The 26,719-nt window shown below is 29.2% G+C and overlaps 2 protein-coding genes across 6 annotated transcripts in view; one reads left to right on the top strand and one right to left on the bottom strand.

The window, feature by feature from the left end:
• The window catches only part of LOC105833215 (tachykinins), a 53,581-nt gene that overhangs the window by 18,503 nt on the left and 8,359 nt on the right, over positions 1-26,719 (bottom strand). The window lies entirely within an intron of this gene.
• On the top strand, positions 69-3,952 carry LOC118644716. Of its 2 annotated transcripts, none has more exons than XR_004962460.1 (4): positions 69-447; positions 527-687; positions 2,182-2,393; positions 2,540-3,952. XR_004962460.1 is itself a non-coding variant. In XM_036283879.1 (4 exons), the coding sequence occupies exons 1-4, from the start codon at positions 359-361 to the stop codon at positions 2,619-2,621; spliced, it is 525 nt and encodes a 174-aa protein (XP_036139772.1). In that variant the 5' UTR covers positions 69-358; the 3' UTR covers positions 2,622-3,951. The 2 variants fall into 2 exon arrangements, 1 of the variants encoding a protein (XP_036139772.1); XM_036283879.1 differs by having other exon boundaries at positions 527-668; positions 2,540-3,951.

Below are 26,719 nucleotides of genomic sequence, written 5' to 3'. Positions count from 1 at the left end.
GATTAAAAAATTGTGTAAAATTAGAAAATGTACAATATAAAAAGTAAATTAATTCTATCTAATTTATTTCAAATTTACTATTTAAATTTTCCATGTACATTTTACAAATTCATTGATAGAATTTAAATTAAACTTTAATGTACCAGTCCGCACTAGTGTTGCTAGTCAAATTCGCTATAAATTATTATAACATAAGTATGTATTATATGTATGTACATACATACATAAATACATTACTAATTTTAACTTTATGAAGTTTCCTCATAGTCTTCTCTCGATAAAAGAAATAAATCGATAGCGTATAGATTAAATATTTGGTTTAATTTTTTGTCTTCGCTAAATTTTTGGTTATAACAGTATGGTAAAATTCGTAGCCCATTCGCCGTTTGATATATTCCATGGAACAAAACGAAAAACGTTCAAGAATTATTCTAACTCACACATTACGTAAAACTATTTTTTACATAATAGCGCCGCTTTTATTTCGTTTACATAAAAAGTAGCAATAATAATAATTTTTTTTTAGTATAGCCAAGTTTGACAAATCAAACAGTATTTCAAAAGCTTTAAGGTTACAAGTGAATCCTAAAGATGGTAATTTCAACAATAAAAGTATAAATGACCTGAAAGTGCAAAGAAATGAAGATTCTTACAAGAATAAATTAAAGGTTACTCTCTTCGTTCGCTGTAATTTTTGTTCGCAATTTCTTTCTAATATACCTCTTATAGTTGTAACTTCGAAACTCTTTAGTAACGATAGGCTGTAATAGCCTTAAAAGATGTCGCGAAAATTGCAAGGCTATCCAGCTTCAAGATTTCTGGTCGGAACAATCTTTCGCAATCAATTTTTAATCAATTCACTATTCTTTATTTAATGCACTTATCACAAAGTTTCAATATTAAAATATTATCGAGATGTTTCTTATTATCATTGAAGTTTATAAAATTTTATTAATTTTTGACAAATTTTTATTAAAACATGTTTTTTTTAACAAAAGCAGACAGGTTTCAACATAATAAGATAAATTTATAACGAACGAAAAAATATTGAAATTTTCTATTGCTTTGATATTTTATATTATAGATATTTTTCATAATTCCATATTTTTTTATTGTTAAAATGTTTCAATACTGTCGACAAATGATTCAAGAATATCTGTCTATTGCGTTAATATTAGAAATAAATTAATAATGTATAATGAAATAATATACTTTTCATTTATATCCTACTGTACTATATTCATTGCCTGATGTATCCGACACATGTGACATCAATTCGTTGACTGTATACGTCTAGTATTTGTTTCCATGATTAACGGAAAAAGAAAAGAGTTCGTCACTGCAAAGAATGAATTTTATACAGTTTACGAGTAATAGTTCACCTACCGTCGCGTGGAAATACGTTGACAGGTTTAAAAGTTTTAACGACAGCTGAGCAATTGAATGGCTGCTGAGAAACTCAATAAATAGAATTTCTGCGGCACAATGTCGTCGTGTTACGATTTCTATAAAGTGTCAGCGCACTCCTGCGTACACAATGAGAGGCTTTTAAACTTTCGGGTTCAATGACGCTCAGGGCGCTTTCCAAAATTTTGAAGATGAAAAAAGTTTACGTAGACCGTTTGTCGAGAGAGCTTACTATAATGAAAACTAAACAAACCTTTCTTAGTTTGTATTTTGGTAATAGCGTTATTACGTAAGAGAGATCTGGTATCGGAGAAAAGGTCCTATGTTATAAGATATTTTCTTGGCAATCAACTTACCTGATGAAAAATGAGAAGGACTATACAGAACATCCTAATTTCAACAGATATTCTTTTCAAAATTAATTTTTATTTCTATTAACTTAACAAAATGCTTTTTTAATATTAAAATTTTTAATATTAAGAAGAATATTTTTAAAGTATATTTTTGATATTAAATAAAATTTAATTATATTAAAGTTTATTTCTTTTATGTAGAATTAACTAAAAATGCTGCTTCGCTAGCTATTTCGTTAGTTTTTACCACGCTTTTTTAACTCTCAAGATTACTGTAATAAATTCAATCAAACGCAATTTTTTACAGATTATAATTTAAATTAATAATGCATTTAGTAAACTAAAATTACAAAATAAAATACTATTTGTGCGTACTTCTATGTTTCCTACTCTTGTATGTTTCCTAACTTGTAATAAACAGATTAACACGAGCGAATACTGGAAGAACGTGCTTTGTAATCAATGGCTATTAGCGTTACAAGGAATTATAATAGTAATTGTAATTTTTACTATGAGAACATGGATTGGATATGAGTGTAAAGAAGACATCATTGACGACAGTCTAGTGGCATTGTGGCGTTCATTTATCGAACGATTACGAGAAACCATCACCGATGTGGAAATGGAATTACGGTTAAAATTACAATTATTCTAAAATTTAAATACATAAATTTTATTTCCGATTTAAATAAAAGTTTATAAATAGCTTTATTCATCAAAAATTAGTTCTTGCAATGTAATAAATAAATTAGTATACAATTAAATTAAATCTATTACAGACCGTGTTATCGTATAGAAATGGATACTCAACAAAAGAAAGCAAGCATTCTGAAGCGAAGACGTATGTTTGTAAATGGATAACAATTACTTTTTTGTTCGTAAAAATAAAAAAATTTACAATATCGTCCTTTTCTCAAATTATAAATTTTTAACATTGAGCATTTCCAAGAAAAACCAAACCATTAGAAGAAGCCAAGAAGCGTTATCTTTCAACATTATATTTATGTAATTTTAACTAAAAAATTAATAAAAAAACATGGATTATAAAATGTAACGTAAATAATTAATATTTAAAGTAAATATTTTACAAGAATAGAAATATATAAACTTATAATTCTTCTACAAGGATTCAAAAGCATAGTAGAAGATTACTATTTCAGCGTATACTTTGATAACATTGTTCTCTTACGCTTTTTTTGTAATGCATAATCTCAATCTGCGTTTGATGCTAAAAATTAATAAATTAATTACAATTTTTCAAAATTTTACGTTGTATCTGATTATCCTTCAATCTTTGTTTTCTATTTCACGACTTTCTTCATGCGTACGTATAAAAAATCCAAATATATCTATATCTACATCAACGTGAATAAATTGTTTGTCGACTAAACATGGACTGAATGAAAAGTAATGTCTCCATGAGCACTGACTGGATGGGAATTAAAACATCTGTTAAATTGGAGTAATATTTTTACCGACATAGTGCGAAAACGCTCCATCAAACTTCTACAAAATATATCAATTACGTAAAATCGTAAAATATAAACTAACGAAAGTGATTAATAAATGTTGTATAAAAAATAAAATGTCGTAGGACTATAACAGTCAAAAGTTAATGAAAATTAATAACGTAAAATCACTTCTAACATTACGTGAAGTATAGTCAACGGAACTGGCGTTTATTTTCATTTGTATGTTACTTATTTATTACTTCAAATTACTTTTACCAATCAGAAAAACCATATAAGTGGAGAGTGGAAACTAGTTATTAAAACAAGCTAAAGTGTAAACGTGCTAATAAAAATTACTACGTTGCACTTTAATTGTCTGTTGACTTTAAAGCTGGTAAAAATGCAACATTTCTTTGACGCTCTGTCCTAACGAGGGAGAAATTTATAATTCTCGGAAAAAAAAAGAAAATTGCATTATTGGATTAACATTAACGTAACTTTATTCTTGGAATTATTTAGATTTAAAAATGTCGCTATTTCGCGATTATCCGAGTAAATGGAGATTTCAGAAAGAAAAGACATATTGCCCCGTCATATATCTTTATTCTTTTCTTTGTAAAGCATTACGCGGAAATAACCTCTCTCTTTTAAAGCTATCGAATAATAAAAAACCTATTTTGTAAGTTGTTCTTAAAAAACATAATTTGATATAAAATGCACATGCACTGAAAGAATTATTTTAAATAAAAAATATTACTTTATTAAAAAAAATGATTTACTTGCATACTTTCAAATATTTAATTAAAACAAATTAATACATTTTGTTAATTAAAAGAAATATTTTTTAAATTAAAAAATGTGTTTAAATTAAAAAATATTTCTTTGACAAAAAAATTTAATAATTACAATAAAAACAATTTAAATATAAAGAAATATTTAGTTTGTTTAAATGCAAATTTATATTTGCATTTAAAAAAGTTTAATTTGTTTAGTTGTCGATCTATTATTATACATACATATTGCTATTTCTCGTACCACGCAGAACATTTTAAAATTTTTTGTAAATTTTTATATGGATTATATGGATTTACATTAAATTGTGTGAAATCAATCATCTATCATCTGTGACCATATTCACGACTAAATCGTATTAAGAATATCAAACGTTGTCGACGATTCTTTAAACCATACGCTGGTGCAGACCCGTGGATTTTGCGTACTAACATCAGTGCTGACATGTCAATAAACAAGGTGTATTCAAATCACAATGTGAAGAAATGTGATGCATCACTACCTAATCCGAGTGATTTATACTAGTACTCCGGTATACCGAGGTTACATTCTAAGATGTGATTCACATACTAAACATAAAGTATGTCAAAAAATGGGAAAACAGATTGTCCTGATGGTATCAAGGATCAGGAAGACATCCAATGGTTTGAAAATTATGAAAAACACAGCAAAACCAAACATCTTAAAAAACTAAAGAACGAAGATATATTGAATTATATTAAAGATGTCAAACAAAATTGTCGTCTCGAAGTGAACAGTGGTGATGAGGATTATGCCAGCACAAATAAGTCCAGCAGCTGCAGCGTAAAATGTTCAGGTACACGATTTAAAAAAATCAAATCTAGAGTAACGTCGAAGAAAAATAAAAGTATCGCTTTAAAAAGAAAACCAAAGCAATTTTTCTGCCATAATGTCACAGATACTTGCAATTATTGCTGTTCGGCGCGAAAATTTTATTTTCGCGACAGTCCTGATTTCATCATTAAAAAAAATTCTAGAAAAAAACTAAATACTTCCACCACGTATATTTATCAGCCAAAAACAAGAAACTCCTACAAGTGCCATGAATCTTCACCGACATTCTATGGTTGGTATTCTAAAAAGAATCACAAAATATGGCCGGCAGTTACAAAAATAGCCAGTCATGAAATTAACAAAGACCGATATCAAAACACCACTTCAGACTGCAATTTTAGAATTAACAGATTAAAACTTACAGATAGAAAATCTACAAAGGTTCATACATTTAAATCGCTGCATAAGAAAAAACTTAGTGATTCAACTTATACGGATATTTACTCAAATGTTATACCTAACGAGAAGACAACGGAAAAAGATTCTCATTGTACCCGCAAACAGAGAGGAGAAATGCAGATGAGGAAATTGAATGAAGAAAGTGACGTCAATGACTTTGTAAATCAACAGTCGCTTAATAAAATTTATTCCAGTCGAGGTGCTGCTTTCTCTTATCAGACTTCAATGCAGAATGGAGACTACAAAGAATGTTACACTTCAGGGTATCCTGTAAGGAGATCTAGACAACCGACTTCTTTGGGTTTGAGATCGCATTCCAACAGGTTGACAGCGTCAGCGAGATTGTCCGAAACAAGCTCGTTACTGCAAAAGCAAACTTCGCAATGGGAGAATAAAATGGGACCTCCGCTAAAAGCGACCAGCTCCATTATTGGGACATCAATCGATAGAAGCTACCAAGAGACGAGACGCAAGAACAACACGGATCCACGACGAAGGCTGAACGTTTTAAGGGAACGAGAGCCGTGGTGTTATCGTAGGCCCGGCCTCTTAAAGGAATCTGGGAAGCTGGTATACACCTGCGAAGATAAGCAATGGCTCGAGTGCTGTTGCGAGAACGCTGAGCGAGACGAGACGGTAGACTGCTCGAGACACTACCGTTGCTCAGAAAACACGAACGATCCAATTCGCCTACAGCGTGAGAGCACACGTCGACCCTTTACAATGAGCAGACGAGCCAATTACACGGTGGCAACACTTCGCGGTACACCGCCCAAATTGGTACAGCCAGAAGATAACGACGAAGGAGAATCTGAGAGTACTTTATCCATGGTAGAAGATCCGAAGAATGAAGAGGCAGTGTGTGATAATTATGTATTCGACGATGACGTGAAAACAAATAACTACGACGACTTAGCGGAAGACTTAAAGATGTGCGTGTCATTTTTGAATGAACGGACTTGGCGCTGTGGCTCAAACAAAATATCTCATAAGAAATTGAGCGACGATCTAAAGAGCAACCAGGGAGAAGCGATGGAAGCGCGGACGGCATTAGGAAAAAAGATTATCGCAAGATATCCTGCGGATAAGGAATTCTCCTATGCGACAAGAACTTTTAGAAAACCCATGTCCTCTGGGAATTCTTCAGGATTAAGATACGACGCAGCAGGATCCAGATGTGAGTGCAAGGAGCCCTTCCACGATCTTCCAGCGGCGTGCTTAACTGGTTCTTGCACCTGCATCGGGAATGATGAGAACGCGGAAAGAAACAACGGCGATTCACTGGGAAAGATATTCGATACGGTTTACGACTGCTGCTGCTGCTCCTGCTCCTGCTCGTCATCTACTTCACACGAAGAAAACGATCCGGTAAAGAAACTTGAGTCATTCTGTGAGAAGGTGAAAGCGGTAAACCAAGACATGTTTCACAAGCCATCGAAATCCACTTGTCGCAACGCGGCAAGGATCAATGCCCAGAAATACGCTCACGGCGATAGCTACAAGCAAAATCAATCCGCGTTTGACATCCAGAGGGCCGTCAGAAGAGCAAGACCCGTCCAGAGAGAACGATTGGCGAATCCCGTCCGCCTGAGGCTTGAAAAGCCAAAGCACAGTCACAGCGGAGCAAACCTGGAGAAGATTCTTGTTTATCCGCCGCGAGGAGAGGACGGTCCGCCTTTGACGCTCTACAAAAGATCGTCGAATATTAGTTGTCGCGTGAAAGGCGACGACGATACTGGATTTCGCTATAACGTAACATATGTACAAAAATTCATAAGTCCAATGTGGATGCCTAGCTTGTCGCCGGGAGTCCTTCCGCGGGAAACCGACGAGGTATGCGGCTGTGCCGTCGATCACGGCTGAATCGGCGCGGCGGTGGACCCGATCGATTTCGTTTCCATTCGAAGATGAATTTGCTCAAGTTGTAATCACACGGAGCAATTGCATTAATGGAAGTAGTATGGACGCACTTTCGCGCCGCTCGTTCGTAAAATTCGTTTTACTTAGTTAGACAGTCGCATGCATAAATCAAATCGGTCAGTGTAAGAAAGCTGTACAGAACAATTTTGCTAAAATACTTAACAATTTAGCTTTAGAAACAAATCTCTAAAAATAATTTTATTGGAATTATCAAAATAATGAACAACGTTTGAACATGATAATGCTGTAATAGATTTTGACATTTTATCAGTTTAAACACCTTACATAATTATTTTAAATTTATATCTTTAACCAAATTTTTAAACACTTTACCAAAACTGTTCTTTTCATACGAATTTATAAGAACAAATTATTTTAAAAAATAGACAAAACGTTTTACATATGCAATTCTTCAATAAATAAATTTTTTGAGTCACAAAAAAATTGGATATAAAATATATAATCTAGACGAAAAATGTATATACTTTAATATTATATAATCAGCAGAATAGTGTATTCATAAATATTTGCTTATAGAAAAGTACGGTGGTACTTAAAATGTGCGCGTAAATTGATTAATTTGTATTACAAGTATCCAATTACATGCATTATAAAGTCTAATATATGTATATTGTATCATGTTATCCGCTCAGCTTAAGCACTGACTATGTCAATTGGGTGCACAGGTGTTTTCAAAAGAATCGACTTACAAGAGCATTAACGTAAAACGAATTTTCTAGGGACAAATCTCAAGCCGCTACTATTGTTTATATTTAGCTGTTTCGCAATTTTGGGGAGACAATCGGGGTATTATGTAGAAAAGTTTTTCTCAAAGATATTCAAAACAAGATACTTAAGATAGCGAAAAGAAAACAGCCATCGTTCAAATTTCTTAATTAAATATAATCTGCATAATCTTACAATCTGATCAAAATCTTTTTAAAAATTTATAAGACTATTCTTTTTTTGTATTTTTAATTATATTATTCTCTCACTATCCCAACGTTATTATATAGTAGAGATTCAAAAGACGAAAGTTCAACAAAATAGTTTTAGATAGTTTCATTTATAAAAACTAGAATCCTTTGATCAACTTCATTTAGCACGACTTACCACAATCAATGCGCAAACCACTTTGAGGCTTTTTTTATTGTTGTTGGACCAAGCAAAAAAAATTTCACGCATGTTGATTTTCAGACGGGATTATTTCACAGTACCATATTCAATCCTACTCTCCACCCTCCCACCCACCGTTGTTCTTTCCATCACGGTTCCGCGCGTAACAATGATTTTGTAAAAGAAATCCGAGCGAGGCAAACGACGACTGGCATAAAAGAGTTAACCACTAATGAGATCGTGCCAAACTTTTTCGTCTATAAACGGCCGATAAACGAATAAACAGTGCTTTTACGTACGTGTATTCAATTTCCTGCCTTTTAAAGATAAACCGCAGCTAAAACTATAATCTAATATAATACAGACAGATTATCGTTGTGTTTTTACGCAAAAATTATTTTTTTTATTAACAAATAAACAACAAACAATAAACAAAATTAAAAAATTTTAAATTATTATGAATATTTTAGTAAAACATTTAAGTGCAATTACATTTCAGATACACTTTTAAAAAAGTTAAAACACTAGCCAAACATTTAAAAAATTACGTTTAATATAATTGAAATAATTTATTTGATATAAAATAAATTCAAAATTTATGTTAAATTTGTTTTTATATTTATAATTATTTTAACAATTTTTGATTATATTAGCATGATTGTACAAAACAAATTGATCAATCAATTTTGTAATATCCCAGCGAAAAATAATAATTAAATTGAGTTAAAATGATGTCGATTGAATTGGATGTAATATCAATAATTTCAACGTCGTTTAGACATCGATTCGGTGGATTATTTCTTGCTGGAATCGCGATAGGCAACTTTAAATTCACGTCGCACAATAAATTAGATTTCCGGTAATATGTCCGTGCATTGCGTGCTACAATCGTCCTGAAACTAGAGAAAAAGGTATACTACGATAAAATCGACAGTGATGAATACATATGTACACAGTGCACCCGCAATAAAAAAGATCGATAGCTAGTGGGATCTTACCATTGTTTACGGTTGAAGTGATATCTCGTTTTAAATTTCACTAATAGAACTCAAATTAAAATAAAATATTTTGGAGAAAAATTGATCACTTGTCCATTTTTCAAATATATGTTTCATTCTTTATTTATTTAGTATTATATATGTTATAACTCTAGCACCCACATATGATATTTATTTAATATTTCATCTCTTTGTTATATTTTTTAATAAATATTTTAGGTAGAGTTTATTGTACAAAAATAAAACTTTTGAAAAAGTGCAACTTTAAAATTGCAATATTTCTGTAACTGTCAAAAAATGCGTTTAGCATTTTTTAAATATCTTTAATGATAAAATCAAAAATGTATTTTAGCTTACGCTATTATTTCTTTCAACTGGAGCATAAATCTTAAAGAAATATTTTCTTTTGATTATATACAGCATACCTATAAACAAATACAAAATGGCTTGTGCAGTGAACAATGAAATACTACGAAGGCATGCACCAATTTTCGTAAATTGTGATAGTAGTATACTTTTAGACAATAAAATTTATTTTACGTTTTTAAATAATAATTTATCTCATTTATTAAAAATTAATTTTTAATTTTTGTCACCAAAATTTAAATTGTAAATACACAAAAATTATACATATTATTATTACAAATTATTATTATTTAGCATTTAATATTTATAAATAAATAAAATATTTTTTTGTACACAAGATTTATTCTAAATAAAAAATAATTAAATGTATTTCTCATGTTTATAAACACAATATGCATAAAACTCGAAAATGTCAATCGCTTGTAATTAAAAAATGGTTATTACTTTGCAATTTTATTTAGCAATATTTAGCAATAATTAATTTTGACTTAAAGGATCTATTCTTAAAAATACGTGGGCAACCTCGAACACCTTATATGTACGTACATACATACATTGGTGCCATATATGCTTTTCTTCAGTGCAAAAGACTGTTAGCACCCGATACGGTTTTTTTTATACGTTTTTAGCGTAAATGCGCTCTGCACTTTTCCCGTCGACAATAATTTGGCATTTTTGCCCGAAACTTTTTGAACGAGTTTTTGCTTTCAAATTATATACACATAATGCCTTTTCGCACAATGTCAATGCTTACATACGCGTGTAGAAGTCTGTTATTTCACTGTTTTTACTTCGTACGCCTTCGTTTTACTCCTGACTAACATCACTGAAGATAAAACGCAAATAAAAGGTCACTTCAAATTTAATCAATAAAAAAAGTCAATATGTATGGTACAATTCTCTTTGTATATTAATAAAAATGTATAACAACATGATATAAACATAAATTATTAAAAGGATAACTATGTATATTATTAAAACTGTTGATATTATTAAAATTATTTAGTAAAGCGTGATTAAAAATGTATTTCTAAAAAAATGGAAAAATATTTAACACACAATAAATAGAAGCAAAAAGAAAATAGATAAGCGGAAATAGATTGACTCGAAAATGAATGGTAGAGAATCGACTAACAACAACTGCAAATATACATAAATGTAATAAAAGCTACGAGAAATTGCAGAAATTATGGACTAAAAACCTAAGAAACTTCTTCGATTGCCTCGTAAGAATTTCTCCTCTTTCTTCAAAATATTTGTGTTATACTGAATGTATCAAGATAAAACAATATTTCCTGAGAATTCTCAACTCTACCTGGCTTAATATCATAAGCATAAGTTGATTTCAAAGTTTGAAAAGAATCGAATATCGTCGCTTTTAAAACAGATTATTACCAGATTATTATATTTTTTAATTTTATATAATCTTCAATATAGTTAAAAACTAATATATCAATAAAAATTTTCAATTTAAATTATTTTCCTCATAATATGTTAATTGTTTAAAATATATTTAAAACATATATATATATATATATATATATATATATACACACACACACATATACAGTTCCATTTTTTAAATATAAGGTTTACTTTAATATAAACATACCTTCGAGAATTTAATTAACTACTTTCAAATTTTAATATTACATATTGCAAATACAATAAAAGTGTATTTCTGTAATATTAAATAATGAATAATGTACCATTACAATATTTGCGCTCTGACAGTATATAAATGTCTGCTATAAATGATTCATGTTGACAAGACTCTACGATTTTAAAGCACATACGCGATAACGTTATATTAATCTAACTATTTAAATAGTAAACATTTATTAACTTTGCTTTATGATTTATTTATAGCCAAATGAGATTTCTTTTTATATATTCGAAACATTTAAGGATGTTTTAAAAGCTCTTGTTGTTTTCTTCCGTTATAAGAAGTTTCACATTTCTTATTGCTTTTTGAATATTAGATATTAAATATTAAAATTTAAAGAAGTAAGAAAGCAGGTATTTTCCAAAGAAAACATTCCTATTATAAATTAATTAAATGTTAAATCTTAATTAATGACAACAATTTAATTAACGTGTAAACGGCGTTTTCTACGTACTTATAATTAAATCCTAGTACGCGTTCCTTCTGATTATCATTTTCGCCTCATACTGTAATTATGATCATTGATTTGCATAAAACTTAAGATACAACTGTAAAACGAAATTGGAAAAAAACAAGAAATGTGAACAGTAATCTCAAATGACAAAGACATTATGATCTATCAGAAAAAGACGCTCAAGCTTAAGGAAATTTTCACATTTGCACACAGAGGGATTTAGAATAATCGTTATCTTCTATCTTGTATAATGCTACACCTCCCTAAATTACATCTCTAACTTCTCTGATTTATATTCACATACATCAATAACATTTATACAGTTAAAGATTAGAAATCAAATATTTAAAACATTTAATTTTCTTTCTTCTTTCAACAAAAGAATTATATTTTACGTATACCGTTGCATTCTTTCTGACTTAACAAAGGAAGACAATGCACTACAATGCACAATTCTACATTCTATAACACACAATTGTTACAAACGCATATAATGTTTTTTTGCAGATATACATTTATACAGTCCTGGTAATATACTTTTACGCTTTGCCAGAATAAAATGCTGTTTGTCACATAAAATATGAAATTTTTTATGAATATGATAAAACGCGCCAATTCAGTGCCATGCACAGCAAAAATACTTAACTAATATCCAGAATTCTATCATTTCATAAATTTACGTAACAGGGCTAAACGATGATTAATAGATCGATTTCATCTTGTTGAATTTAAATATAATTTTTTTGACATAAAAATTATTCAAGACTAGCTGAGATGGTGATAATAAATCAAATTGCTCTAATTACTATAGTCTATTAGTCTTCATCTAATCTTCACGCTAATATATATGAACGCTTGGCATCTTACTTTCTCATCTTAAACAATCCGTCATAATATTGGTGACAAATGTTACCAATTTCAAATCTTAAAAAATTAGAGTAAATTAGCAAGTGTTAGATATATGATATCTAAGTGTTAGATATATATCATAATCCATTATAGGTATACAAGATTTTCAGTTTTAATTTCACTTTTAAGGATTAATATGGATTTATATGGATTAAAATCATACTTCTCTTTGTTTCTTCTTTTTACCTTCAGGATAGTATTTCATTTCAACTACCTTTCGGGCGTGAAAGTGTTCATGAGGCTTTTAAGGCAGCAATAAAAAATCATTAAACGCTGAAAATGTTGTTCCTCGTAACATTCCACTGAACAATTACACGTTTACGTCATCAAAACGCTTCTAATTTTAGAAAATTTTATACAAATAATAATTAATTTAAAACAAAATTTATATATAACTGTATAAATAAAACATAATGAATGAGAAACATTTTAATTGAGCATTTAGCATATCAAAAGTAAAAGTATTGTAAGTATAATATTCGCTTGTTTTATCCCAAGAAAAAATTCTCTTACATTATAATCATACTTTTTTATTAAAAATGCAAAAATGATATAAAGCTTGCTTAATGAGAAAAGAAAAATTGAAGCGATAAAAAAATCAGGATTGTGCTAGGCTTCCTATTATTCAAAGAGATAATAGACTTATTTTTCTTTTCCAGTCATTACGAAATGGTGCGGAAAGCTTTCAAAGGAGTTAGAAAAATCGCCTGCAGAATGACTCTCTCAGCGATCCTCTAGCTACAACGAGAACCACTTCCACTCTCTAAGTTTGCTGTCTATCTTCGATTCTTAAAACAACTACGTGTTGCATCGAATCGAATTGAAGAGAAAAACGACATAATAAGTTAAGAGAAAATGTTAAATACAATTTTTACGGGAAAAGAAATACATTTCTTCGTCTCGAAATTTGTATCTTCTCGATTATTGTCACGTTGGAGAAAAAAAGATACATATACCAGTGTTCACATTTTTGAAGTCAAATCGTATTTAGAAAGTATAAGTGGATTTTCTTGCAAAGAACAACGTGCGGTACCCCGCGCGTGCTTAGCATGAAACATATTGACTCTTCCTTCTTTAACTCTGTGACGACACATGTCAGATACACGGACGTCATTGTATCACGGCATGCCAGAACGCATCTCATGCGTCATTCCCTACAAGAATCAACCGTTGTTATTAATTATAAATAATTAATTGTCTACGGATTGTAAGAAATATTACTTTGTAAATAATCAGAGAGTCATCTGCGCTTAAATCAAATAAAAGTGCGGTTATATATTTTTAGTAGAATGTTTAAACTATTTATGACCGGAGACTGTTATCTATAAGTTATTCCTATTTATATATAAGATGTATCGTGAGATACACAGCTCCGCTTACTCCAAACATGAAAGCGCTAGTAATTAAAGCAATTTCTTAGCATTTTCACACAATTATCTGCAATCGTCTTCAATTCTCAACAATAAAATAAGGTAAAATATAAATATTTTAAAAACAACTAGTTAAAATTAAAAATTAAATTATTTAATATTAACTAAGTTAAAAATTATTAACTTCTCAATCTAAATTCTGTTATATATTAGGCTACTTTTATTTTCTGTTTTCATTAAATTATTCATTTTTCATTTACATCTAATCAATATTTTTTTTCACATTAAAGATTAGAATGAGCGAGCACGTATCAAGTAACAGTGACGTAAAAATATTTATTGTAAATTGAATCGCCATTTTGTTAGCCGTTAATGAATGACCACTAAATAATAGGCGACACTCTAAACCGATCACGTATTAATCCTCTTCCCCAATATGTATGTGTGTGTATATATATAATAAGAGATGAAATACGCGTTAAATTTAAAGTGTACTCTGCGTGTGTATGATGTCTGATAATGGATTTTGGAACACCATTTTAGCGGAAAATATTAGAGGAAAACAGACACGTATGTGTTGCGCGCACGATCTCGAAAGGAAATTTTACTTGCAGTTTGGTAACGAAACATGTGCAATGCAACGATAATTGCCTTCGAACGACATTAGCTCAACAGTAAATGCCATAATCACTTTAGGCGACGCTTACAACCGCGGCGAGGATTCATCAAGAGTCACTTATCGCAGGCGCCTACGGAAACCGTGCGTGCGCAATTGCAAGTCCGATCTAATCATCCATAACCGCCCGATTCTAATTTGTCGGTTCGCGCAATTTCGCAAGATTAAATTGTGACGTCACTTAGCTTCCGCCGCGGTGCGGGAAAGCGTTGGAAACTGATCGCCTGCTATCTAAAGCAAGGGGACATAATTCAGATGTCCGGAAAGCAACGTGAACCGTATTACCGGTTGATGTATAAAAACACACCGTTTGCTGGTCCGCGATACGATATAAAAATAAAACACGAAGAAGAACACATTACCTCCCCGGAAAACGCACATACGAGTAGCTCTCGTCGTTACATCAGACTAACGTGCATCGTAAAATGCATCGTAACTTCCCGCGCGCATCGAAGGAGGTAACGTCGGACATGGTAAATACGCACGATTGGAGGATGAATCAGATCAATATCAAGCAATTCTACCCAAGGTTGGGCGAAGAAATAACTATCTAGACGATCTATAGACGAGTATAATTGATTTCCGTTTGTTTTAACGCGCATTAAAGGTAATTAACAGTGATTGGTGAGCCTTCAAAGTGAAATTCGAGTAATCTTCAAATTCCACTCCTTCTCTGCCACGTCACTTGCAGATTCGCCTTTTCGAATAGGATTTAAAATTCTAAGGGCCGCGTTCGCATTCTGCACTTTGCTTCATTTAACAATTAAATGTAACGAGATTCTCAACCCGAGGTGACATTGCATGCACTTTTCATGAGGCAAGCAAACACGGAATTAAGCGACCGCACTCGGTACTGAGTACGAGTTATGAATACGGATCTATTCTTCACTGTATTTGAAATAATCATTAATCCAATAGTTGATCTCAATCATCTTGATCAAAATATGTAGTACTTTTACACATATTAATTAAATAATACATATAACTAAATAATAATTAAGAAGAAAATTTTCAGTAATTCAAAAAACGTAATAGTTAATAAAAATAATCTTGTTACTCCCCTTTATTTTTTCCCCTTTTTTTACTTTCTTTAACTTATTATTTTTATTAAGTTTTTATATGTACCAAAAAATGGAAAAAAGGCAACTAATAATGCCGCTCGTATAATAATTTACTCACAAACATGTAACTGTTTAAATGTAGCTTGTGATTGACCAGTTTTAAAGTTGTATCTTGCAAACTATTGTTTGAAATAAAAATTTACAAATAACTATTTATTTAAATAAAACTATAATTTAGTTAACTATAATCTAGTAATCAAACAATTAATACTACATATTTATTTATTGCTGTTAACTTAATGGATTAAAAATGTGAAATTAAAGTTCAATCAAATTTTTTTTTGTAATTTTTTTTGTAATTGATCAATTCATTTCAATCGTACTCGCTGTCATAATTACGAAAGAGCCTAAATGTACATATGATCTAAAAAGACATCGTTTTAAAGTAACAGCTTCTTGTAAGTTTTAAGAGGCTTACTTTCCCAATTCAGTCTAAGTCAATAATTAATGAAAAGTTTACCTATAAAATTTGTATGAATAATGATATCTGTATTTTCCCAAGATTATCAACAGAAACAAGAAATTAGTATAATTGTCCCATTGTTATTCACCAAGACACACAATTACGCCATGTTATCTAACAACGGGATAAATTACAACACCATCATTTTTTAGTTAATTAGCGTAAAATCATTTATCCATCCATTATGACTCGACATTCATTAAAACCGCAAGTTAAAGAAAACTTCAGCTTATTATTGAAAATGTTAAAGAGCTTAACTCGCTTTCTCTATTGCACTTTTTAAAGTGAAATTCTTTTAAGCATAACGCGCTTTATCCATGAAACTCGTAACAATAAAGGGTACATATTATTTTTCTCTATTCTTGCTTTTTTCATCTGAAGCCTTTTAGTCACTGCTCCGTCGACAAAACATTGGAAATAGAAAAGCTTCGTTCGCCAGTGGAGGTTGCTTAATGCATATAAGCTTTTAGAAATAGATGTACAGTGGTACAGAATATTGCTCCTTTTTATTCTAACACTGTATAACAGGTACAAACATGATGCAAAAAGGTGTGAAAAGACTGACGAACATCCGTAGATTTTTGCATCCAACGTTACGCAATAAAAACGCGCGATAAAAGAGCATTTCTATTTACAAATTTCTGTAAATTCTATTCATAAAGACAATATATTCGTTACACGCGCGTAGTGTTGACAATTGTTAAGATTAATAATCTAGGAAAATATCATTTCTATATTCGGCACAAATTATGAGAATTCAACGGTTCTACAAATAGAACCGAGCGCTTTGTGTAGCGATTTAAATAAAAAAATGTAACAATGTAATGATATTAATGGTGTAATAAAGCATTATACGCATTTATTATAATTTTCTACTTAAAATGCTACGCACAAAGGTTGAATGCGCATTAATTAATAGATACCCGAGTACATACGACAGAGTTGCCGAGTCTTTGAAATTGAATATTCTCCAATTTCAATATAAAACAACTTTGTATATCGCGTTAATAATATAGAAAACGCTAAAAAAAGTTCGATACTAAAAGAAAAACAATTCAAATGCACTGAGTAGCATTAAAATCATGAAAGATTATTTAATAATAATAACTGTATGTTTATTTCCATTACTTTGTTTTTATAAATTACGTTTAAATAAATTTCTTTTTTTAACGCTTACAATATGATATAAAACACCTTATTTTTACAAAGCTGGGTAACTTGCATCCAATTATTATTTATCTATTTCAAATAATTCAAAAAATCTTTAAATATTTATAAACATTTTTTAAATTTCTAGAACACATGTTTGTGCATTATTTTAGAAAATAAAATATGTATAACTTTTTAATTGCCAAAGATTAATTACAAATGGGATAAAAGAATTAATTAAAGAAACTATATTTATTATAATAAATGTATGTAAAAAATAATTAATTTAAGAGTTTTTTAGTTTAAATGATTAAAAACTTTGAAAAAATACATAAATTTCAAATTCTATAAAAGTTATTAAAAATTATTCAAGCACATAGAAACAAGTCATTTTTCATACAAGACAAATAGGAAAAATTAAGTAACAAGATTTTGTTTTATGCAAAAATTATGTTTTTACCAAAAAAATTTTTACACATAATGCAATTTGACACTTCAATTTTGTTTGCTAATATTTGCTAGTTTTTTTAAAATACATACCTTTTTTAAGAAAAATAACTTTTCAATAAACTTTTAAATAAATATAGTTATTCAAACATTAATCTACAATAAAAGTAGATAATTTATAATAATTTTCATCAAATTTTTACCTTTTACAAAAAGGCAACAGGTTGTCTTAATCCTGGATACTAATGTCTGATGCAGAAATCAATTTGATGCTGTTTGCAAAGAAATTGGCTTCGATCACTCGACCGCGTAAAAAAAACCCCTCCAAACTTTTTTACGATGAGATAAAAGTAAAGGATTCTTTAAGAGAAATTTTCATGAATACAATTAATCAGGCACAAATGTTATCCAGGGTATCCAGGTTTGTAAAAAAGGGTTAACTTGTGCTTAACTGTTGTCAGTATAGATATACAATATATAGATATTCGATATATAAGTATTTAATAATTTTAACTGCTCTTGCGAGAGAGATTTAATTACCTGAACATTAATCTCTTTTTAATTAAATATACAACATATAATGTTTTTCATTTTAAGCCCATTTACAGGACGTCAATTAAACTTTATTGCTTTGTTTGTATGTCCTTTGATAATTCATTCATATTTATATTCTCAAGATCTGCTTGTTAATTATTCAGCACAAGCAAAAGTTATAAATTTTTTATTGTAACAATGCATTTTGCCGATTGTCTCAAATTTTTGAATGTATACAAAAGAAGTAAAAAGTTTCGAATCCATATAATAGTATTCCAAGATATTTAAAGAGTATACTAGAATCTTTTAGATTTTTTAGAGCTCAAAAACTTTTTGAGAATACAACTACTTATCAATGAACTGATTGATCTAGTTAAGTAGTGAAAAATAGATTGAATTTTATGGAGAACTAATTATGTGACAAAAAAAGACTTACTTAAATAAAATTAAATTCAGTGTAGCCTTTAACAGAATTCTAGAATAAATTTCTAGAACAAAATTAAATTCAGTAACCTTCGATAATATTTTAAAATTATTATTAACAGTTACTTCTATTTTTAGCCAATTATTCATTCAGAGAGATTCGACGCACACGTCGCACACATGTAATTAGTGGTATAGTCAGAATTTAACAACGTGAGATAAGCAGCGCGAAACGTTCTACTCAGTAATTACGAAAGCTTTACGTAGTAATCATAAAGATTGGACCGGTACTGTTATAACATCATACATTGCCTTTTGCACCGCTTTACACCTTCGCTTCCATTAAGTAACGCAGAAAGAGCATGCAAACAGCTTTCAGGATTCGCTAAATGTCAGAAAGCGGCATTGCCCTAATATACAAATTTCACGACTATTTCAGTTTCCTACTTATTGAGTCAGAGGTGGATACACTATCAGGATGCAAGATACCAAAGTATTTCGAAATTACAATTGTAATTTTTCGCTATCCAATGTTTAGCTTGGGTAGCGTCACAAAGCTTTTACCGTTTTGATTGTGTGTTTGGTTTCAACCTCTGCGCTCGTCAATTGTGTTTATCTTGCTTACAATCCTGAGTAGGCACACAAAAACCGTAATGTTTCAATATAACGATAAGGTACAATCCACAGCTTTTTCTTCGCGAAGAAACATTCCAAACGTGAATCTTGATTCGAACACATTCGTACAGTAGAGCTATTCAATCATAGAAATTGAAACAATTTTGTCAAAATATTTTTATTCCTTTTTGTTATATTTAATTTGTATACTACTCTGTCTTTACCTGTTATAACAAGTTACAAAAAATCTTTATATCTCTCTCCATATAAATATGTATAGTAATTTAAATTTAAATATTTTATATTTAAATAGCAACTACATTTTCATCTTAAGCTGATTGATAAAAGTATTAATATTGCAAACACACACACACACACACACACACACACACACACACACACATACCTTAAAAAAAAGGCAAAAATAATTTATAAAGCTAATTTTCAGAAACAGCAATTTGTCAAATTCATATTCTTATCGCTAATACCTTTTCGCAATTTTGCTATTAAATAGTGTTTACTTATTGGTTGCTTTGACATTCCATGTGATTTATTAGATGAGAAAGATAAATAAATCATAAATTATCCAAGCAAAATAGAAAGTATAAAAGTATAATAATAAATAACGTTAATTTAATATTGAAATTCATTCTCATCTATCCTTTTACGAAATATAATAATTTTATGTAATTTAACATTATTTTAAGTGTATTTGTTATATATAAAACATAACACATACACACACACACACACACACACCACGTTAAATAGACGCGAATATGTTATGCATTGTCATTTAAAACATATAGGGTTATATGAAAAACAATAAATTAAAAACTGAAAAAGTTAAGACACACTAAAAATATAGCGGTTTTATAAGTGTCAACCTATCTACGTCTCATTCCTATCTGTCTCCCTTGTGCCGCGTATTTATATACGTTTTCATACGTGATTTTATAGAATATTCATTTCTCTCTCGGCGCTACATAAATCTGCAGAATAGCTCCTAAGAGACACACGCGTCTGATCACACTTCAATGTAAATCGATATCAAATTTAAAGAAGCCTTATCGTCGTATCTTTTTGTCTATTGTCATAAAACGATTTTCAAAAGAACTATCAGTGTTACTCCCAGAAATTACGTATCTCTTAATAAGGGCGTAAAGTCTAATCCATTCTATTAAACAAGCAATATTTGCTATAAATTTAAGCTACGCATGGTGAACAAGTAAATAAAATTCGAGTTAATAAATGCTTTGATAAATATTTAATCAAAATAAAATTATCAAACTTATACAATATTATTTACATTATATTCAATCGCATATTTATTCTTTACACTTGAAAATGTCAACTTTATTACATCTCCTTTGAACATTTAATGTTGTGACCTTAATTGCTGATGCGCTTCATAAGTGCCCACGCAAACTGCAGAAATGGCAATTTTAGGGAAATTAGCATGAGACAACCGTCGTACAGTAAGCTTGAATAAAACTTCATGTTTTTTTAAAAAGAGTTGCAGTCTCGAAATTTATTTATTACGCCTGATTTTATAAAAAAGAAAAGAAGAAAACAAAGATTTAGTTATTTAGCTTAAAAAGTTGTTTTGTTCTTCATTTCATTAGATTTTATTTTTTAAAAACCGCATTAAAATAAATTAGTCTGTAGTCTTTTTTGAAACATGAAATTTTATTCGATCTTACTATGCTTCACTGATAGATCAGTAAACTAATTCTGCACAATAAACTGCTAGTTTACTGCTTTTGCTGATATTATGCAATCTAGTGTTAATTATTATAACATATGTGTTATTGAGTTTTAGAATTAAGAATTACTACATTAATACATACATATTGCAATAATTATACAATTATATGCTCTTATTATATATATTATTACGAATCACAAGCACAACACAATTTTAATTCATGTCAAAAACTTTTCGACTTAATATGTGATTACTCTATGTACTTTTTTCTATATATTATTCCACTCTTATTTAAATATAATAAAACAAATAAATTTATTCAACAATGAATGGTAATATTTTTAAACCATGCAAATTGTGTGAATTGTTAATATTCCGTTTTCTAGAGAAAATTTCATATTTGCTTCAAGATATCGTGAACTAGAAGAAAACTATTGAGATTCGGAGAGCAATTTACAATTACAATGCCTTTCTTAAGTATCACAAAGCAATTTCATGAACCTCGTCGTTGTAGCTCTTTCGATCTTTTCAAATGCATGATTGCATGGTTCTCAATCTAGGATATTTGAATTGCTTTTGGAACAAGATATAAAGATATTGTGCTCAATTATATGTATATGTATAATATTCAAAGATTTATGTATTTAAAATTTATATAATCAAATAATGCAAAACAAATGTTCGTCATTACTTAAAAATTCTTATTGATGAACCTGTAAACTATATATCTGTAAGCTAAGCACATCTTTGGACAAATGCATCTAAATTTTTTAAATACTTTTTTAAATAATAAATAATATAAAAGTTTTATACAAATATTTATTTAAATTTAGCTTCAAAAAGAATAGAATAATTTATTTTATATATTATAAACTTTTAAAAATTTTATTATTAAACAGTTAAGAATATCATGTTAATATTTATAATTTGTACGTGAGAGATATCTTTTAATATTAGTACTAATAATAACGTTTATTATAATCATTCATTGTGAACTCATTAAACAATTTATAATATTGACTGACATGATATAAATCTTCTCATATTTAGAGAAGAAAATACGATTCAACTTGTTACATTTTATTGCGTATGGGATAAAGCGTCCATTTCTGTACGCTAAATTTATACACACTTCTCTAAGCCGCAAAAGCGCGCGCACGATACTCCGCTTTTACTTATCGCGACCTTTTATCTCTCGGTAGGTTTCGATTAAACTTTAAGTTGCTTCCTCGAAAATCTTTCCAAAAAAATTATATTTATATATATGTACATAATTAAAAACTTTACAATTGTTATATTATTAAATGCTTCTAATTATGTATGGTAATTATAATTTTAATATATATATATATATTGTGTATTACATAAATGTATAAATGTATAAATGTATTTTTAATAAAACTTCTTTTGTACTTACATCAAATAGAATTTTATGTAAGTATAGAAAAAACTTTATATTTTATTTAAAGAAAATGTAATTTAAAAACTTTAATTATAATAACTTTAAAGTTTCCAATTCTATATATATTCTATATACTCATATAAAACGTTGTAATAATATCGCAGAAACTTTGAAAATTTTTGCAATATTGCTAAAAAATAAAATTTTATTACATATTATATCGTATAATATTTTAACATCCTTTTAATTTTATTATACAATTATTATTATATGACTATAGGTTAAAATATTTAAATATTTATTATTAAATTATTTTATATCAAAAACTGTATTTTACGATTGATGAATACAAAAGTCTTATTTTTTTAATTACATCTTTGTGTTTACGAAGCTAATTAAGTTTAAGCAATAACAGAGTGCTATCCAATTACCGTCGGATTAGCGTCCAGTTAGTTGGCAATGAGAAAACTTGTCTGCTTAGGACGATTACCGCTTAAGAGCCTCCAAATTATATTTACTCCGAGCTTCGTAATCCACGATTTACTGCGAGTAAATTTCTAACAAGCTTCCAATCAGAATCTCATCTTACCGCAACATCCTGCTCACTTTATCTGTTGCAATGTACGCGTGGGTTTTAGAAATAAATATGACGATAATAATTTTTATATATCTATTATTTATACATTATAAATCTGTGATGTAATTTTAAATACGTAAGAAAATATTTAATTCGCGTTGTTTCAAAACTCCCAAAATTTTTACACTTAAAATAAAACAACATTTACATATATTTATTATATTATATTGGACACTAAAAAAAAAATAGAAGCTAAACATAAAAAATGCAAGCAAACAAACCTATTATAATTCACTTTAAATACGTAATAAAAAAATATTCTAAAACATCTTTGTTTCATATACAGATATAAATCCGTATATACTTTTTATATTTTCTTCTCTTTGTGTTTACTTACAGAAGTTTTATTTCCTAAAATTAATTTTTGACATTATTTACCAAGTAAAATCGTCTTTTAAAATTTTTCGAGAAATTCAAATGTTTATCATTTGTTTTTATCTGTTCTTTATTTGTCATATAACTCAGAAATGTTGAGCATTTGACGCGCGACATAACACCCCGCTTGTACATCATCATATGATGCGTTGAAATCTCCCTGGTATCATCATTTCATTCTACGATCAGCTATCTTTCAAGCCCAATGTCTTTCTGTATGAATACATTTCATACCATCAACATTTAACTGTCGATGTATATATCACTGATAAAATGTCACAATCATAACTGTTAAAGTTTACTAATTACAGTTTAAAGTGATAGAATAATGAAGTAGTGCGTTACTTTTTTGTTATAAATATCAAAAGTATTAATTACAAATATAAATAAATTAAAATAAATATTTCTATAATATAAAGAAAAGGATAATCTATATATTTAAATAAATGTTTAAATTTATTTTAAAGGTCAATATTATCTATTAAGTTAATGTAGCCTTCCCTCTCGCAGTACTAACGCAAGAGTATTTCTTCTCCTACTTTTCCTCCCATTTCCTTCATTAACATTCGATAATCACGCGAGCGATCTTGCACATTAGCGCATATGCAAATGAGAATCAAATGCATAAATTATAGTTGAATGACAAAATGATATTATTATGAACAAACTTATTGTAAAAATACGAAAGTTTCTGGAATTCCAGAACTTATCTCGCAATCTATCTGTAGGATGCTGATGCTCACACGCAAAATAGATCAATGAGGCATTTCCGCGGCACAAGCATCATGTTTGTCGATGTTGGGATTGCAAGTGTTTGGCCATCGCATATCTTGCATCGCGATGCGACCACTCCTAGACGTAACGGAATGCGCTGGTTTCTTAAAGTTATAGCCTCAGCGAACGAAAACTTGTGCTTTCCCAAGAAAGGGAGTAAGAAGTAATGCGCGATTATATCCAACAGTCTGTGAACGCGAAGCTCTAAATATGCAAAGCTGTTGCGTGCCATGAAATACGCGAAAACTTCAAAATCGATAATACGTTCTGCGCTTTTATTTATTCTTTTAGTTATAAAATAACAGAACCACCACGAAAATTGCCTACTTTCTTAGCAACAGTTATTCTGATGATAACAACCTAATCAAAACTGAAGCAAAATAGTGCAATGAAAAATCACGTATATGAAACGATCCATTTGTTTGTGATGCATTTATGCACCCCAAGAGTGTTGCTTGTTTTAAATACTCTTTTACTATAAAAGTAAGAATATTCATATACTTTATATAAAGTACGTAAAAATTCTTATTCATATAAAATATATATATACATACATATATATATATTTGATATACAAACATTTTATAACTGCAATTAAATTAATATATTAATTATTTAATTCTCTAATCAAATAATATTATTGCAAATTAAGTTTTTAAAAAAATTTTAAATAATTTTATTAAATTGCAATATCTTTTCTGATTTCTTGTTTCAATTACATTACCTACATTATTATTATTACATAAAATTTCATTTCTTTATTCTAAATAATACAAGAAATGATATTTTTAATAAAACCTTTTTTTATATTTATTAAAGGTTTAGTTACAATAATAAAAAATATATAATAATAAAATAATATAGAGATAGAGAACGAGAGAGAGAAAGACTATTTGATAAAAATTTAGATAAAAATATAAAATATATAAATAATGTATTTTTATATATTAATAATAATTTATTTAATAATAAGAATTTAATTGCTTTCTTTTGTCATCTGTTAAATGCAAAAGAAATTGACTGTTATTTCCACTTAATTTATTCTTTTTTAAATTAATTAATTAAATGTAGCGAAGTAGTTAGCATAGATCTTTCCGTTAATTAATGACAGAATCAGACACAACTGTTAAGTTAAAGCAATGTCTTTATTTACTCTTAAGTGCTACAAATCTTTCTTTTCAGTCACATCATTGTCATTCGATACGAGAAAACGAATATATTCTTTTATATGTCTGTCTCAAGAAAAACATGCCTGCTTTTTCTTTCTCTTCTCCTCAAAAGAGTGATTTATGAAGTTTTCGTGCAGATCCTCCGAGGACCTACCTTCGTCATACCGCGAGATATTTATCTGACGTCTCTCTCTCTCTCTCTCTCTCTCTCTCTCTCTCTCTCTCTCTCTCTCTCTCTCTCTCGTGTATCTTATAAGAATATACTCATATCTAAATTGTACCTAGTCTATTGAGATTTAAAATGTTTTTTAAATTATCTGCCTCACCGTAGAGAAACCGAATTCATCTGTATTCCCATCGACGGTTGCTATACCACTCAGCATTGATACTAAAAAAGACTCAAATGCAAAATTTGATGAACCACGATTTATCGTATTAACTATAAAATAAAAATGTCTTAATCCGCGAAATATAAAATAATATGCGTATTATATAGAATTTTAAAATACACACACACACACACTCTCTCTCTCTCTCTCTCTCTCTCTCTCTCTCTCTCTCTCTCTCTCTCTCTTTCTCTCTCAATACACTGTTTAATATAATATGCAATGTAAAGCAGTGTCATAATGTAATTAGAAAAGAACACACTTTGTAGTTATAAATGCTTGTATTAATGGCTGTGACACAAATGTAATGCGTCAAATATCTTGCACATCTATTAATAATTATTTAACAATTGTGGTCAATGCAATAGAACTTACGTGTTTAATAGTTCATTGTAGAAAACATACGTGCTATATTGCATCAAATTAATAAACAGTAATACTGTATGATGAATACAGTATATCAAATTAATTATTTATACTTTGTTCTATCCCTACTATTGTTTTACGTGCCTTTATCAAATTTGATTAATTTATTATTTAACATAATAATAATTGACTATGTGCTTATAATAAACTAAAATAATAAAAGTATCAATAAATACAATCGATATTTCAGCGTAATAAATTTCAACATTTTAATATTTTTATGTAGTTCTATAATTAAAAATCCTGTAACACATCGTGCGTAATGGACAACACTGTTGCGAAACTTTACACATCCACGTACACAATGCAAAGTGTGAGACTCAGCAGGCTCAACAAGTGTACTACTATTTTTCCTTTG

This window comes from Monomorium pharaonis, chromosome 1 (genome assembly GCF_013373865.1).
Source record: "Monomorium pharaonis isolate MP-MQ-018 chromosome 1, ASM1337386v2, whole genome shotgun sequence".
Classification (NCBI taxonomy): domain Eukaryota; kingdom Metazoa; phylum Arthropoda; class Insecta; order Hymenoptera; family Formicidae; genus Monomorium; species Monomorium pharaonis.
Note: the sequence above shows the minus strand (reverse complement) of the source record. Positions and strands in the feature narration are given on the sequence as shown.

Bases quoted from the DNA above. Each gene is read 5' to 3' on its own strand.
- LOC118644716 (XM_036283879.1), top strand. From the start codon at position 359: ATGGTAAAATTCGTAGCCCATTCGCCGTTTGATATATTCCATGGAACA. The intron at 448-526 runs GTAAAACTATTT...ATTTTTTTTTAG, and splicing joins TATTCTAACTCACACATTAC to TATAGCCAAGTTTGACAAAT. The intron at 2,394-2,539 runs GTTAAAATTACA...AATCTATTACAG, and splicing joins GATGTGGAAATGGAATTACG to ACCGTGTTATCGTATAGAAA.